The sequence below is a fragment of the Loxodonta africana genome, chromosome 20, assembly GCF_030014295.1.
Source record: "Loxodonta africana isolate mLoxAfr1 chromosome 20, mLoxAfr1.hap2, whole genome shotgun sequence".
NCBI classification, from domain to species: Eukaryota; Metazoa; Chordata; class Mammalia; order Proboscidea; family Elephantidae; genus Loxodonta; species Loxodonta africana.
Window position 1 is genome coordinate 36961356 of NC_087361.1, and position 16400 is coordinate 36977755.

A 16400-nucleotide genomic window follows, 5' to 3' on the forward strand; every position below is an offset into this window, starting at 1 on the left:
CAGTTCCTTTTCGAGTCTATCTTTCATGCTTTTTGCACTGCCATTCTGCCTTTTACTGAGAATATATATACCTGTATATTCTGCTATGGGGGAAGAAAATGGAAGTAGAATACTATTTGCACAATTAACGATTTTTATAAAATGTATATTCTGCGTTATCCCACAGAGAATAATTTGTCCATAATGTATGAGGTCTCAGAAATACATCCGGAAATTTCCAGGGTAACCTCTGACTTTAACAAAGGAATTAAATTATATTAAACAAGGAGAGTTGACATTTTCTAATTTTATAAATTCAGAAGCTTTCTTTAAAAATTCATTTCTTTTTTTCCCCATAACAGAACATTTTTGTTCAAATGAAACTACATTTATCTTGTTTGTGCCTCTTACTCTGTAATTGGTAGAAACTAAATTGCTCAATTTAATCTACACCTCTTTTCAAGTGTAGATGAAACGTTTTTAAAAAAATTGTTGATTGTGTACTAGATGTCTTACACTATGGTGACTTTTAAAAACACAGAGATGCATGATCTAGTCTCTGCCTTCCAGGAATTCATAGAAGAATTAGGAAGATTAAAAAGTAGATTATTAATTACCAAAAATGGCGGAAGGTGACATTAGTACAATAGAGACTTAAACACAGATTTTCAAAAGTGTCATATACCCAAGTTTTCACAATTAGGAAATGTTTCATAAGTAATTAGCCGAACATTTAAAGAAGCAAGGATTCAGTCAGGTGGTTCCAAGCTGAGTGATGATCACAGGCAAGCCAGAGGAATAAAAGAACAAAAGAAAAATGACCCCTCCACACATTGTGGTATGTTGAATTTGCTGGGGATTTAGCTAGAGGGCGAGATCTTGAAGAATTCTCTAGGACACCCTGAAGGCAATGAAAAGCCACTGAAATTTTTAAACAGAGAATTGTAAATATTTACATTTTAGAAAATTATTTTTGTAATTAATTTTGAGGCTTAGGTATGTAAGAGGTGAAAATGGAGGCAGGCGGAATGGTTAGGATGCTTTTCCTATAACCTGGAAGATATGTGATCACAGTCTGAACAAAACAAATGATAAAGGAGATGAAGAGGAAGGAACAGATTAAAGAGCTACTTAGGAGGTAGAGTTGATTGGATGAGACTATTGATGAAATGGGAAAAAGTCTAGGATAACTCAGTTTCTAGCCCCGATAATTGTGGGGTTCAAGTCTGGTGAAAAATTATGGGTTCAGTTTGGTGCAGATTGAATTTTAAATGGCTGTGAAGCATCCACATGAATGATATCTAACAGATGTTTGGATACATGGATCTCAGGCTTAGGATGAACTTTGGCCTTTGGCCTTTGGCCAGTGAATTTGGAAGTTCCTGATTATAGGGCATTAGTTGAAGAGATAAGTATGAATTTAGATCACCCAGGAAGAGTGCACATTAAGTAGGGTGGACAAATGAAACATTGAGAATACCCAGTTTTTAAAGAACAGAAGAAGGAGGAATCTACCAAGGAAGCTGAGAACAGGCATCCAGAATGTAAGAGGAAAACAAGGAAAGAAAGGTGTTGAAAGCTAAGGAAAAGACAAACATCCAAGAAGGGAAAAAAAAAAGTGGTCGGTAGAACCAGATACTGAAAGGGGTGAATTAAAATAAGCACTGAATGTTCGGCGTTAAATTTGGTAACTTCGGGGATCACTGGTGATTTTCACGAATATGCCGTTTCGGTAGAGAGCTTATACACTTGGGGAGTGATATTAAATTGCAAAAACTGTAGGAATTCACTTAAAGAGGAGGACAAAATTTTTATATCAATATGCAACATTAAGTTACTATAAAAAAGAAATGGTTAGATAGAAATGACCTAAATATGTGCTATTTACAAATAGTAATTTTGATTAATATATATATATATGTATTTGTATTTAATTTTCCGTATCTTGATTCTATTTCATCCATTAGTTGAGAGAAAGAGTGATGTCAACTCTGGTTTTAAAACAATTCAGAATATTTTTAAGGCTCAGGATATCATAGTATTTAAGTAATGCAAATTAATTAAAAAATATCATTTTAAAACTATGATAATAAGCTATAGAAACATATGTTAGCAGGCTTAAAGTAAGAAGCAGAAATTAAATTTAATAAGCAAGATAAAACCAAATCAAACCGGTTGCTATTGAGTCGATCCTGACTCATAGCGATCCCATAGGACAGAGTGGAACTGCCCTATAGGGTTTCCAAGGAGCAGCTGATGGGTTTGAACTGCCGACCTTTTAGTAAGCAGCCAAGCTCTTAGCCACAGTGCCACATAAGGCAAAACAAATTTTAAAAGTACGGGAACTTGGTATCTTAAAATCCGTATCTTAAAGCAATCAAACAAACCAACAAATCATAATTGCTAAATATCACATGTATTTTGTTTTTAAATTTAATATTTTAGAACTAGATAGAAAGGATTTTGATAGTATGCTGTTATCTGGAACTGTCACTGGCATGAATATAATTTGATTTCTTATCTGGCGATTAGACAATTGCAGTTGAAACAGCTATTGTTTTGAGAGATGACCATCTGAAAACAATGGATAATTGTGCTCTCAGATCTGTTCTTCCAGCTTCAGAGTAAAGCCAGAATTGTTTCTGAGGCCAAATTCAAGTGTCTATGTAAATAATTCAACTACAGGTTAGGGAGAATAATTTTGTATGAACCTTAATTCCTGAGGCAGTAGCTGTCTAGATCATTTCAATTATCAAATAGTTACCCAGCCTTTATTAGTGAATATAAACTGTCATCAGTGGACAATGGACAATCATGGTCATAGAATAATCCCTGTGGCATACATGAAAAAACCTAGCTAAATTCTTTCATAGGTCACAGTTGAGTCATTATCTTAACCAGAGACACATTATTTGATAGGTCCTACCTTTTCCTTGTATATTCATAAAACTTAATTTAATTTTCATTTTAATGTATCCCATCCTATGATTTTGGGATAGACAGACTTCAGTCATTTTCCAATAACACAATCACTCCTTCCTGGAAGTGTTTATAAAGGTGATTAAGAGTAACAAAATTGACAATGCTGCCATAGCTCCGTAGTTGCCAAGGGTTCAGAAATTACTAATCTACAAAATTTACATTTGATCCATAATATTTGTGTTGCCTTTTCAAGGGTCAGCAACTTGTCCTCCTAGCCAGCTGCCACTTTTTTGCTACTCTCACCACATTAGTTGGGTGATATAATTATGTATTCTTACTAATGTTAGATATACTCAAAATTCTAAGATAACAAAATTAAAAACAGAGTAAAAGTATTAGATGTAAAGGCCTTTGGTTAAGTTACCACTGGTTTATGTCACATTTTAAAAATTTGAGCAAGTTTCTGGAGTTACTGGCATTTAACCACCTATAAAAATGGGACCCACAATATCCAAAACAATGGACTCAGACTTACCAATGATCACGAAGCTGTCTCAGGAGCAGGCACTGTTTTGTTCTTTTATATATAAGGTCACTGTAAGTTGCAGCTGATTTGATGGCAACTAACAACAAAGAAAAATGGGAAATTGGTACCTGCTCTACCTACCTTGGAGACCTGGTAGTGTAGTGGTTAAGAGCTCTTGCTGCTAACCAAAAGATCTGCAGTTCGAATCCACCAGCTGCTCCTTGGAAACCCTATGAGGCAGTTCTACTCTGTCCTATAGGGTAGATGTGAGTCGGAATCGACTCAACGGCAATGGGTTTGATATTTGTTTTTCTACCTGCCTTAGAGAATTGTGAGGATGAATTTAATATATCTGAATGTCTTTTGAAAAAAATATCATTCGGAAAATGGAAGATACATGTGTAACTCTTATTGCTTTAGGAATAAGGTCCAGAAGTTTACGAGATCCATTGCATCGCATCCTGCACTCCACTTCCTGGGAGGGTCAACAATTACGCCAAGTTGCTTCCCTCAAAAGCTTTCTCAACATTTATTTAAAGAGGCACCACTTTCTCTTTTTTCCAGACTCTAGTGTGAAATGGTATGATCAGTCAGTGTGATGGGAAATTGATATTGGCCACAGAGAGAAAGATGGGGAGGAAGTACACACCTGGGAAAAGAGAAATTACAGAAGTTGGATACCGAAGCCACGTGACTCACAATCAGTTCAGCTTAAGTCGCTTTCAGTTGCTGCATTATTGGGAGACTGAGCACGAAAGCCAGGGGTCACTTCTCCCCGTGAACCAAAACCGCTGAGTTTTGCAGATTTCTGATTTGAAATGCTGAGGCAGTAAATGTTATTAAAAATGCTTTTGTGAAAATCAATGCAATCTTATTTTGAAACTGAATATTTATTTTATGGAATGGATTAGAGGGACTTGATATGACATGAAAGAAGTTTATTACTTAATACGTTTTTAAAAATGTGCACTGTAGGAAAACGTGCAGCGTGATTGAGCCAACAGAAATGTGATTACTGAAGTTCCCTTCTCAGTACGTTTAAGCCTTTTTTGTTCAATATGAATTGTGGTATGGTATAATGTAAGTAGAAACCTTGGTGACATAGTGGTTAAGAGCTACGGCTGCTAACCAAAATGTCAGCAGTTTAAATCCACCAGGCGCTCCTTGGAAACTCTATGGGGCAGTTCTACTCTGTCCTGCAGGGTCGCTATGAGTCAGAATTAACTCGACAGCAATGGATTGGGTTATAATATAAGTAAAGTTGAATCCAGTGGAGACTGATTAGCACAGGGCTTAAATCCATTCCAGAGTCAGCCGACTGAGATTATTCAGTACTGATGGCAATGACCAGAAAAAACCAAACCCATTGCCATTGTGTTGATTCTGACTCTTTACAGAAGCAGGCTGCCACATCTTTCTCTCAAGGAGCGGCTGATGGGTTCAAACCACTGACCTTTCAGATTGCAGCCAAGCACATAATCACTGCACCACCAGGGCTCCTAATGTCAATGAAAGCAGTCTCAATTTGAAACAGTGCAATGCTAGGATTTGGTCTCTTGGGCTAATACACTTCGTAGTGGTAAGAACTGAGGATAAGAGTTGGTAGACCTGGGTTTAAATATGGATTTAATTTCCTACTGAACAAGTCATGTAACCAAGCTCACAAGCTAGGTATCATCTAATCGTATCACTTAGGATTGTGTTTGCGTTCATGTCACAGAATAGCATGAATAAATGCCATTTATTTTCTTATTTTGGGGGAAGAAGACTTAAAATAGGCTGGTGAACTGCCTGAAAAATGTAATGAAGGACCCGGGCTTTTTCTGTCTTCCAGCTCCCTGGCCTTATTGTTTGGCTCCTCACTCATTGAGGCAATGATGAGTTCTGTATCTTGGGTATCGTGTGCTCAGTTCAGGCAGGAAGGAGAAAGGGCAAGGAGAAGGGAGGCAAAGTGTTTTCTCCTCTTGGAGTTGTGTACATGTTCATTTGTAAAGTCATATTCTCCCCAGCAAATTTATGTTTAGGTACTATTAGCCAGAATTTAGTTATATTATTAATTCCAAGGAAAGGGGAATGGGATTACCAGGACTGGTTTAGATCAATTGCAATTCTTAACTATGTGGCTAGGGTAAGGGCTTGCCTGCATGCAAGAGATTTTCAAGTGAATAAATCAGGTTTCTGTTAGCACGAAGAAGGTGAAGCAGAGGGATGGCTGTGGGTTAAGCACAATCCATTGTTTGTCACATTAACTTATTTGGATGAATACGGTGACCATACCTCATAGTTTGCTTGGCATAGTCCCAGTATAGACCCGTTTCTGTTGCATTCATTATGTCCCTTGGGGCAAGCTCTTTGAATGGAGGAAGAGTGGAATCTCTAAGAAGCTAATAGAAACTTACCATGCTCCTTAAGGCATCAACTTGGACAAAGGCACTGTTATATTGGCTAATATTCAACTGGCCAAAGTAAGTCATATGGCCAAGGCCAAAGTTTATCACAAGGACATGTACTCCACATCCAGTGGGACAATCTATAAAGTCAAGTGGCAAAGGATACATAAGTCTCCTGCAACCAGGGAAAGTTGTAGATGCAGAACATGGATCATTTCTCTTTTGATACTAGCCTAAAACCAAAGGTGGGTTCTTAAGTGGTTGGTGAATACCTTACTATGGAAGTTAGCTATTTAAATTTCAGTGAGAGAGATGGGGGAGGTGGGTGGTATATACCCCAAATATGTTTTTTTTTATGATGTGATAAATAGTGTTTCACTAAATGATTGGATGTCTAAGTAACCCTTCTAAGAACTGCAAACGATTATTATTGCACATTACTGAACTGCGGGGTAAAGCTGGATAATATTTCAAACACAGTATCTAGCCATTGTATCCTAATCAATCAAATAATTTATAAATCAAAGAATGAAATAAATGTATGCAACTGGATTATTGGTTTTGCTAAATTGTTTACCTTTCTCTTTTATTTTTAGAATAATTATCTTAGGCTATAATAAACCTTTGGAAAGAGAGGATCTTTGTGAACTGAACGAAAGTGATTCCTCCTACACTGTGTGTCCCATTTTTGAAAAACAATGGAGGAAGGAAGTCTTAAGGAATCAAGAGAGGCAAAAGGTAAAGGTAATTGATTATTAAAACCCAAGTAGTTAATTACTACCTGATATTAGATAAAGCTTTTCCAAATATGAGATGTTATTAATATAGAAAATCCCTAAAATATGTGAAATAACAAGCCACTTTCATAAGCACAATTGGTTGTTAATTCAGCTAATTTCTGCAATTGAATTATCCAGCTTGCCTTTAATGTTCTATATTATATCTATATCTATCTCTGTGTCTGTATCTGTATCTATAGCTATGTCTGCATCCATCCATCCATCCATCCATCCATCCATCCATCCATCCATCCATCCATCCTTCCTTCCTTCCATCCATCCATCCATCCATCCATCCATCCATCCATCCATCCATCCATCCATCCATCCATCCATCCATCTCTATCTATCTATGTACCCTTTACACTTCCCAATAGGAAAATATAATTTCAAAATATAAACTGTATTTCATCTCTTTTTTATAATAATGACATAGTTTTAAAACTTATAAATGTGATAAAATACAACTGTGTCTCTTGCTCTGTTTATGCCATGTGGTATCAATAACACTAAGTAGCCCAAAGATACACCATATGAGTGATATGGGTCATATTTTCAAGTTTAACTGAATTTATTCCTTTCTTGTTACCTTGTATGTATTTTCAAGTACATTACTAATTTGATGGTTAGTTTACGTATAAGGTCTTTCATTTTTATTCATCTTATTTCTGTCCACTTTTCTCATTGTTTTTATTTTGTTTATCATATAGGCTTCGTCTTGTAAAGAGGCACATATCAGGAAGCCATCATTACTCTCCGCATTGTGGAACAACTTTAAGTTCGTCCTGATTCAAGTTGCTTTATTCAAAGTATTTGCTGATATTTTGTCCTTCACTAGTCCACTTATAATGAAGTAAGCTGAAGTCTTGTGTTTTTTGTTTTCCTCCCCACAGATAAATGAGAAGCAAATGTTTCACTATAAAAGTTCTAATAAAAAACAGTAGGTGATTTTTATTTCAGATATAGACATTCTGTCAGGCCTGCCTGTGATTCAAATGCAAATGATGGTAAATGTAGTCAGTATTTACTGAAGCCAACTAAACAGTGTTCTAAAATCTTTATATCTTTGAATGAATATAGTGAATATATATAGTGAATATCTATACATTCATTATCTTATTTAATCTTTACAACAATCCTATAAAGTAGGAAGTATTGTTATGCCCTTTATTACAATGTAGAAACAGGGACAGAGAGGTAAAGTGATTTCAGGAAACACAATAGACAATACTAAGAGATAATACCAAAAACCAAACCTGCTGCCATTGAGTCGACTCTGACTCATAGCAACCCTATAGGGCAGAGTAGAACTGCCCTATAGAGTTTCCAAGGAGCGCCTGGTGGATTCAAACTGCTAACCTTTTGGTTAGCACCCGTACTTTTTAACCACTATGCCATGAGGGTTAAGCACTAGTTAAAAAAAAGAAGAAAGAAAGGTAAGAGGATAGGGAATGTCAGTGCAAGGCATGGGGAATTGCTATTTATGTTAAGTGTTTAGGGAAGACATCAGTGGTAAGGTGACATTGAGCAAAGTCCTAAAGAGAGTTAGAGAGGAAGCCGCAGTGATACCTTGCAATTACAGGAGACAGGAAAGGCAAAGGCCATGAGTCAGGAATGTGGTTGGTCTGTTTGAGGACCCATAAGGAGGCAAGTTGAGGGTGGAGTAGAGAAACTGAGAGGGAGAGTGATAAGATTGAGGTCAGAAAGATTAGAAGGTGGCAATGATCTTGGAGGCCTTATAGAATATGATGAGGACATTGGCTTTTGTTCTGGGTCAGAAGGGAAGCCTTAGAAGGATTTTGAGCAGAGAATTATATGATTGGACTTAAGATTTATAAAGATCTGTCTGGCTACTGTGCAGAGAATAAAGAGGAGCAAGGGTGGAAGAAGGAACGCCAGTTAGAAGACTATTATGATAATCCAGGCAAAAGTCAGTGGTGGCTTCAACTATGGGGTAGTGGTGAAGGTGATAAGAAGCAGTTAGATTCTGGCTCTATTTTAAAGGCAAAGCTAACAGAACGTACTGATGGATTGAGTGTAGACTGAAAAAGGAAGAGAGTAATCAAGGTTGCTTTCAGAAATTTTTGCTTGAGTAATAAGGAATAGACTTGATGGCAACTGGTTTGGTTTATACCATTTACTGAGGTAGAGAAGGCCTAGAAAAGAGTAGAATAGGAAGTGGGGTTTGCTTTTGGCCTTGCTGAATTTGAAATACCTATTAGCCATTGTATAGGAAAGAGTTACCTTAGCAAGCTTGACTGCTACCGTAGGAAAGCCTTGCTTACAAGATCAGCCAGTTGGCTGATATCTGACTATCAGGAGAGTTCCCATCACTGTAACTGTTAAGAGTGGCTTATTGTTTGTACAAACTGTTGTTAAACTATTTGTACTGTTCTGGTTATCTATTGCTGCAGAATAAACCACCTCAAAAGTTAATGGCATAAAGCAGCCGTTTTATCATGTTCATAATTTTGTGGGTCAGGACTTAGGCAGGACAGAGGACATTATTGCTCTGCCTCACAGTGACTGCCGGCCTCAGCCAGTGACTTGAACAGCTAGAGATGGGTGCTGCAGTTCAAATGGGGCCATATATCTAAGGCCTTGGTTGTGGCTGTTAGCTGGGTTTCCTTGGTTCTTTTCCACGTGTGCTGAGGTTAGAATGTCCAGGATGTAACGTTACTGACAATGAATGCCAGGAACTCTGAATTTTAGTCAGTGCTTATAGTTGAGGGACAAGCAGAAACCAAGGAGGTTATGATAATAACCATCCTAATTGTCTTCCGGTACCCCAGCCTCGACTCTGATCATCATGACCATGCCATCACCAAACTTAGGAGGAAATAAAGGATGTGGAGAGAGATATCAGATATGGATAAAAGTAGCAATAAAAAGTGAGCTATAATTTCAGCCTTTAAAAACTTGTGTTTCATCCTCAGGATCTCCTATTTAAGTTCTGATTGTCATGTTTCCCTTTATTTGGCAAAATGTATGATTTTGAAACTAAATTTTTTTTTTAAATGTCTTTAGTTTCAACTTTTCTGATGAAACTAGACCAGAACAGAGTAAATTATTTGATGAGATTGCCACATGAAAGCTAGAAGATAACCTCTCATCTGCAAGCCTGTGAGCATGATTGGTGGTTTTATTTACTTTCTGATCTAATGCTTGAGTGAAAAAAAGAGAAGGGTGCCAATTAGGCAAGTAGAGAAAATGAACAGGTAGGGATGTGTGTGTGTGTGCGTGCGTGTGTGCGTGCGTGTGTGCGTGTGTGCCACGTTTTGACAACACTTAACTCTCATAAGCATTTAACTGCTTTAGATGTTTAATATTTCTTCCCCTTTCTCATTTTTTTATGTGACAATCAGGCAGATGATCATTTTCTGTGAACACCACTCTGATTTTGACTGGAGTGGCTATGGCTATGCGGTGGCACTTTTTGTTGTAGTCCTTTTGCAAACCCTGGTCCTTCAGCAATATCAACGTTTTAACATGCTTACCTCTGTAAAAATCAGGACAGCCGTAACTGGACTCATTTACAAAAAGGTAAAAAAATGACAGAATTCCCAATTTCTAAATTATTGTTTTTCTTTAGATGCTTTAAAAGTAAGGAGACTAGAAAAATAGGAGGGTATATCAAAAAGTTCTTAGGGTGCCCTTTGCTTTCTTTAAAAGAACTTTGACTGATCATTGTTAGTTGTCAACTTCTGGTTGACCCTAATCCAGAAAATTAAGTGATGATCTCTACCTACGGTTATATCATTTAACGCCTCCTTGGAAACCCTGGTGGCATAGTGGTTAAGTGCTACGGCTGCTAACCAAAGGGTCGGCAGTTCAAATCTGGCAGGTGCTCCTTGGAAACTCTGTGGGGCAGTTCTACTCTGTCCTACAGGGTCGCTATGAGTCGGAATCAACTCGACGGCACTGGGTTTGGTTTTGGTTTTTGGTTTCGAAAAGGAATGGAATTATTTTTATGCATATCTACATTTATGCATCAATAAGGTATCTTCTTTTTATAGTCATTTTCATTTTGCATGCTACCTTTGTTGTTCCCCTGTGCTCATTCTCTTTCATTTTTCCGTGTAACAAAGCCATTCTTCTTTATGCCTTTGTATGCTTCTCTTTCATTCTAAGTCCCAACCCAAAACCTGGTTGATCCTTATATGTGGGTTAACCTGAAAGCTTAATTTACTTTTTCTGGTTTTGAAAATACAATTTTAAACTCTACCTTTTTTCCATCTAGAACCAGATTGTGATCTTTTATTTATATCATATTTATAAACAATGAAAGTTTTCTTCCTCCCATAATTATTAATCAGTTATTCAGTCAACAGGTATATCTTGAGTTCTTACTCTGTGCTCCCCTATAAATTATGGGCTTGTCAAGACTTGGACTAGAAACTTATTTATCTGTTATATCTTCATCTAAGACAGTGACATTGACTCATTTGTATGGAAATTGGATGACTGAGTGAGTGAATGAATGAATGAATGTCCCCTACCTTCAAGAAGTTGGGAGGAATAATTAACATACATTATGAATGTGTGGAACTGAATGCAAATTTTGTAAGAGATGAGATGAGCAGGAAATCCACAAAGGTTGTATGCAGACAAGGAATGTTTTGCAAAATAAAGGAAGCTTTAAAACGGTCTTGGAAAGAACAGTAGAGTTTATATCAGTAAAAGCAGTTAGTATAATTTGGGCTGAAACTGGGCATGAACATTACAGGCCCTTTGGCTGTTGAGCCTGTCTTAGTTATCTAGTGCTGGTATAACAGAAATACCACAAGTGGGTGGTTTTAATGAACAGAAATTTATTTCCTCATAGTTTAGTAGGCTAGAAGTCCAAATTTAGGGTACTGGCTCTAGGGGAAGGCCCTCTGGCTCTCTGTTCACTCTAGGAGGGAAGGTTTTTGGCTATTTTTTAGTTCCTCAGTTCCTTGGTGACCTTTGGTGACCTTCATGCAACATTGCTTTTTTATATCACAAGAGAGATTGATTTAAGGCATACCCTACACACACCGGTGTGTGTGTGCTACACTAATACTGCCTCACTAACATAACAAGGAAACCCATTCCCAAAAGGGATTATAATCACAAGTATAGGAGTTAGGATTTAAAACACATATTTTTTGGAGGCACAATCCCTAACAGGGTCAAAATGGCATGAAGTGGTTTTAGAGGCCCTGCAATGACCCAGGACCAACTGAACAGGGAAATGGTAGCTGAACTTGAAGCAGGTCCTAGCTCCATAGAACACAGTCCAAATACAGAGTCAGAGAGGCTGTCCCAACTCTAATTCTTGTTACCAGTTGCCATCAAGTAGACTCTGACTCGTGGTGACCCCATGTGTGTCAGAAGAGAACTGCTCCACAGGTTTTTCAATGGCTGATTTTTTGGAATTAGATTGCCAAGCCGTTCTTCCAAGCCACCTCTAGGTGGAAACTCAAACCTCCAACCTGTCAGTTAGCAGCTGAGCATGTTAACCATTGCATAGGGACTCCAGTCCTAATTCTAAAAAAAAATTCTAGAGGCAGTAAATTTGAAGGAATCCAAAGATGCAGGAAAAAAAAAAAAAAAAAAAAAGTATAGATATTCCACAGGGAGCTCTGGTGGCCCAGTGTTTTTAAGTGCTTGGCTGCTAACTGTAAGATGTGTGATTTTAGCCTACCAGCTATTCTGAGGGAGAAAGATGTGGCAGTCTGCTTCCAGAAATATTTACGATCTTGGAAACCCTATGGGGCAGTTCCACTCTGTCCTGGAGGGTCACTATGAGCTGCAATCGACTTGAGAGCAATTGGCAATGGATTATATGTATATGGTCTGTATGGAACAGGATTCACCCAGTGATTAAAGCACCAAGGTACAGGATTTGGTGGGTTTACAAGCATGTAGGAGTAAACTATAGTCGAAAGTAGAGCAAGCTGTCAGAAGTAAAAAGGAAAATCAAATATTGCAGGTGAGTCCATTGCAGGGGCAAAGAGAGCCGGGAGGTAATGTAAGATTACAGTGACTACAGGGGAGGAACTCTGTGATCGCTTGGTCACTTGGTCATTGTTTAACAACACAGGGCACTCAAGGATAAAGGAGTACAGCCGTTAAGCTGATTCACTGGATCCTGTAGTAGGGATTATGACTTATCTCCAAGATCCATCAAACAAGGAGCAGAAGATGTTATGTCATGTAGTGTTAGGGTTGACTCACGCACTAGGATAAGTCCTCTAGGTAGGTGCTGATGGAAGGCAGGCCTGTCCTCTGAGTCCCTTATTGTAAATCTGGCTTCCAAAGGGAGTTTCTCTCCATGGGGCTGAGAGGTGTTGTTAAATTTCCTTTGCTTTGTCTTCATATGTTTCAGCATTCATATTTTTATCTATCTAGATACCTTCAAGATTCCAAGGGATTCTCATAGTAGGTAGCAATTTTCGCATATTAATCTGAAGTTGGCCCCACTTCATCAAGGGTTTGTTATTAGAGTAGGGTTTAAAAAAAAAAAAAAGCTGGTCTCAAATGGACAGTTAGACCTTTTGGGGGGAAGCGTAGAGGTGTCAGGAGTTGTTCTGTATCCATCCACATGACTGTTGGTAGTTTGGAATAAGGTTCATAGGTTGTGAATATAATTTTTATGGTTTAGGGAAAGGAAGAGAGGACTCCTTCCAATGATTTTAAGAGCCTGTGGCTGTCAAAACTCAGGTTTTGTTACTCCTAAGCTCATGGTTAGTTACAGGCTCCATTAGAATTCTTGAGAACTAAGAAAGAGTGCATGTTTCAAAAACTACTTACCTTAACCCTGGGCTTAATGTGGGAGGCCTGGGGACATTCTCCATGTCAAGTGCCATCCAATAGAACTTTTTGCAGTTTAAAAAATGTCCTATATCTGCACTGTCAAGTGCAGTAGCCACTAGTCACAGATGACTGTGAAGCCTTTGAAATGTGGCTAATACATCCAAAGAACTGGGCTTTTAATTTTCATTGATTAATTAAATTTAACATTGAATAGCCACATATGGCTACTGGCTACCATATTGCCGTCTAGACTGTCTTCATGTATAGTTTAAAGGTAGGATAAAAATATATATATATATATATAAATTGTGATAATTATAAAACACAAGGAAAACTTATAAAATTTAGTTATAATCTTTAAAATAGTCAGGAAGAGGGGAAGCAGAATCCAAAATCTGCACTTAGAGTCAGAAAGATAAAGCCTGGCATACTATTTGTCACACAAGGGAATTAAAGAAGAATGAATTATTGTAGATGTTATGAAGTCCCACCTTGAGATTTGCCGTGCCTCAGTAGACATATGGTAGCTCCTGGTTGAGAATCATTAGGGTAGGACTTGTTAGGGCACTTCGCACTCTAGGAGTCCGTGGGTGGTACAAAGAGTTAAAACACTAGGCTTCTAACCAAAAGGTTGGAAGTTGGAGTCCACCCAGAGGTACCTCAGAAGAAAGGCCTGGCAGTCTACTTTAAAAAAATCAGCCACTGAAAACCCTGTGGCACACAGTTCTACTCTGACACACATGGGGTTACCGTAAGTCAGAACTGACTCAACAGCAACTGGCTTCCTGCTATGACTTCCAGCTAGGATGGTCAGGAAGAGTTTCATGGTTCATACTGCATGATGTGGGTCAGAAGAGCATGGAGCAAAGGCTCTATTGTTAGAATAATGTGAGAAAAAAAATACAGAAATGAGTGCAACTCCTGCTCAGAAACTGGTGTGGAGATCAATTTGGCTAGAGACAGTACTTCATATACTGGACAGTGGGGAGGGGTAGCAAGACAGAAGGGTTTGCTTTTTTTTAAAAAAAGAAGAACCTTAAAAGATGCATTATAAAATGTACTTTTATACTATAGATAGTTGGGATCCATTTGAGCCAAAGGGTGAAATACTAGGAGAAAAGGATTGAAAATGGATGAGGCTAGAAACAAGGAGGGCCTTAACCAAACCCAACCCAACCCAACCCAACCCAACCCACTGCTGTTGAGTCGATTCTGACTCATAACGAACGTATAGGATAGAGTAGAACTGCCCCATAGGGTTTCCAAGGCTGTAAATCTTCACTGAAGGAGACATCTTTCTCCTGTTGAGTGACTGGTGGTTTCGAACCGCCCATGTTTTGATTAGCAGCTGAGTACTTTAACCACTGTGGCACCAGAGCTCCTTAGAGGCATTGAAATCGTTCAGGAAATGAAGGTGTGAATTAGGGCCACAACAGTGAGTCTACAAAGGAACAAACATATAAGAGAGAGGATATGAAATTGCAAAACAACTTACAAGATGATAAAATGAAATATTAGAAAATTGAACTCCATGGTAATCAAGACATTTCCAGTCATTCTGTGGAAGTTTTAAGGCTTGGAACTCTATCTGGTTTACCTAGGTCTTCTTAGAGCGTAATTCAAAAAATGAAATGAAGTGATAAAAAGCGATCAGTCTTAATGGTTTTGCTTTCTTTCCTTTTTTTTTTTTTGTAGAGTAGGATTCAGGTGAAGTGGAAATATTGTAGAAATCTAAAACTCAGATATAATTGAAGAAGAAAGGATTTTCTTTAAAAAATTATTTTGATAATATGCCCCACTAATCTTTATTTTTATTGAAGAGCATTTATGAACCCCCAACTGTTTTAGATTTTATAGATGGGCTTCTTTCTATTTTACCTCCATCCTGCTTTCTCTTTTGTAAGTTTAAATATTTCTGCCAGACAGTTCTAGAAGATGTTGCTTTAGCCATTGTAATTGTGGTATCGTATTGCAATATTCTTTTAAATCATTTCATGTAACAAAGAGGTAGGTAAGATCTTATAATTTGCAGCAAATGCTAACTAAATTGCCTTTCATGCCTTGTGAATTCTACCCCTCACAGCAATGCAAAGGTTGATTCGACAGGAAAAAATACTGAAAGAAAAATCAGTTTTCCTGACGTTACAAATACCATACAGAACAACTTCCCACACAGGGTGCCTTTTAGTCTTTTCTTTAATATTCTGAAAGCAGTTAATTTTTAAAGATTACTTTTTTTTGTTTAGTGACGAAAATGTGTCCCATGCATAAAATATGGAAGAGAAAATAACAGCCATCTAGAATCCAAAGATAAACATTGGTGTGTTTTAGTCCAGTATTTGTTTTTTCATGCATATATACATATTTGGTATATACTGTTTTGTATTGTTATTTTCTTTTTTTAGCTTTTTTTTATTGTACTGTAGATGAAGGTTTGTAGAACAAACTAGCTTCTCATTAAACAGTTCGTACACATATTGTTTTGTGTCATTGGTTACCAACCCCACAACATGTCAACACTCCCATTTTTGACCTTGGGTTTCCTATTACCAGCTTTGCTGTCCCCTCCTGCTTTCTAGTCCTATTTCCCGGGCAGGTGTACTCTTTTAGTCTCATTTTGTTTTATGGGCCTGTCTAATCTTTGGCTGAAAGGTGAACCTCAGGAGCAACTTCATTATTGAGCTGAAAGAGTGTCCGGGGGCCATACTCTCCGGGTTTCTCCAGTCTCTGTCAGGCCAGCAAGTCTGGTCTTTTTTTTGTAAGTTAGAATTTTGTTCTACATTTTTCTCCAGCTCTCTCCTGGACCCTCTATTGTGATCCCTGTCAGAGCAGTCAGTGGTGGTAGCTGGGTACCATCTAGTTGTATTGGACTCAGTCGCGTGGAGGCTGTGGTAGTTGTGGTCCATTAGTCCTTTGGACTAATCTTTCCCTTCTGTCTTTAGTTTTCTTCATTCTTCCTTGCACGGGGTGAGACCAGTGGAGTATCTTAGATGGCCACTCACAAGCTTTTGAGACCGCTGACAC

The 16400-nt window shown here is 37.9% G+C and overlaps 1 protein-coding gene across 6 annotated transcripts in view; it reads left to right on the plus strand.

Moving 5' to 3' along the window:
• The window catches only part of LOC100658108 (ATP-binding cassette sub-family C member 2-like), a 110897-nt gene that overhangs the window by 15436 nt on the left and 79061 nt on the right, over positions 1-16400 (plus strand). For 3 of the 6 annotated variants that reach the window (XM_064273098.1, XM_064273101.1, XM_064273097.1), the window contains exons 3-5: positions 6414-6555; positions 7307-7449; positions 9962-10139. In XM_064273098.1, coding sequence (XP_064129168.1) covers positions 6414-6555; positions 7307-7449; positions 9962-10139 — 463 coding nt within the window. Of the gene's footprint in view, positions 1-6413; positions 6556-7306; positions 7450-9623; positions 9815-9961; positions 10140-16400 lie in introns of those variants that run through there. The other 3 variants (XM_064273100.1, XM_064273099.1, XM_010590360.3) reach the window with 3 other exon arrangements.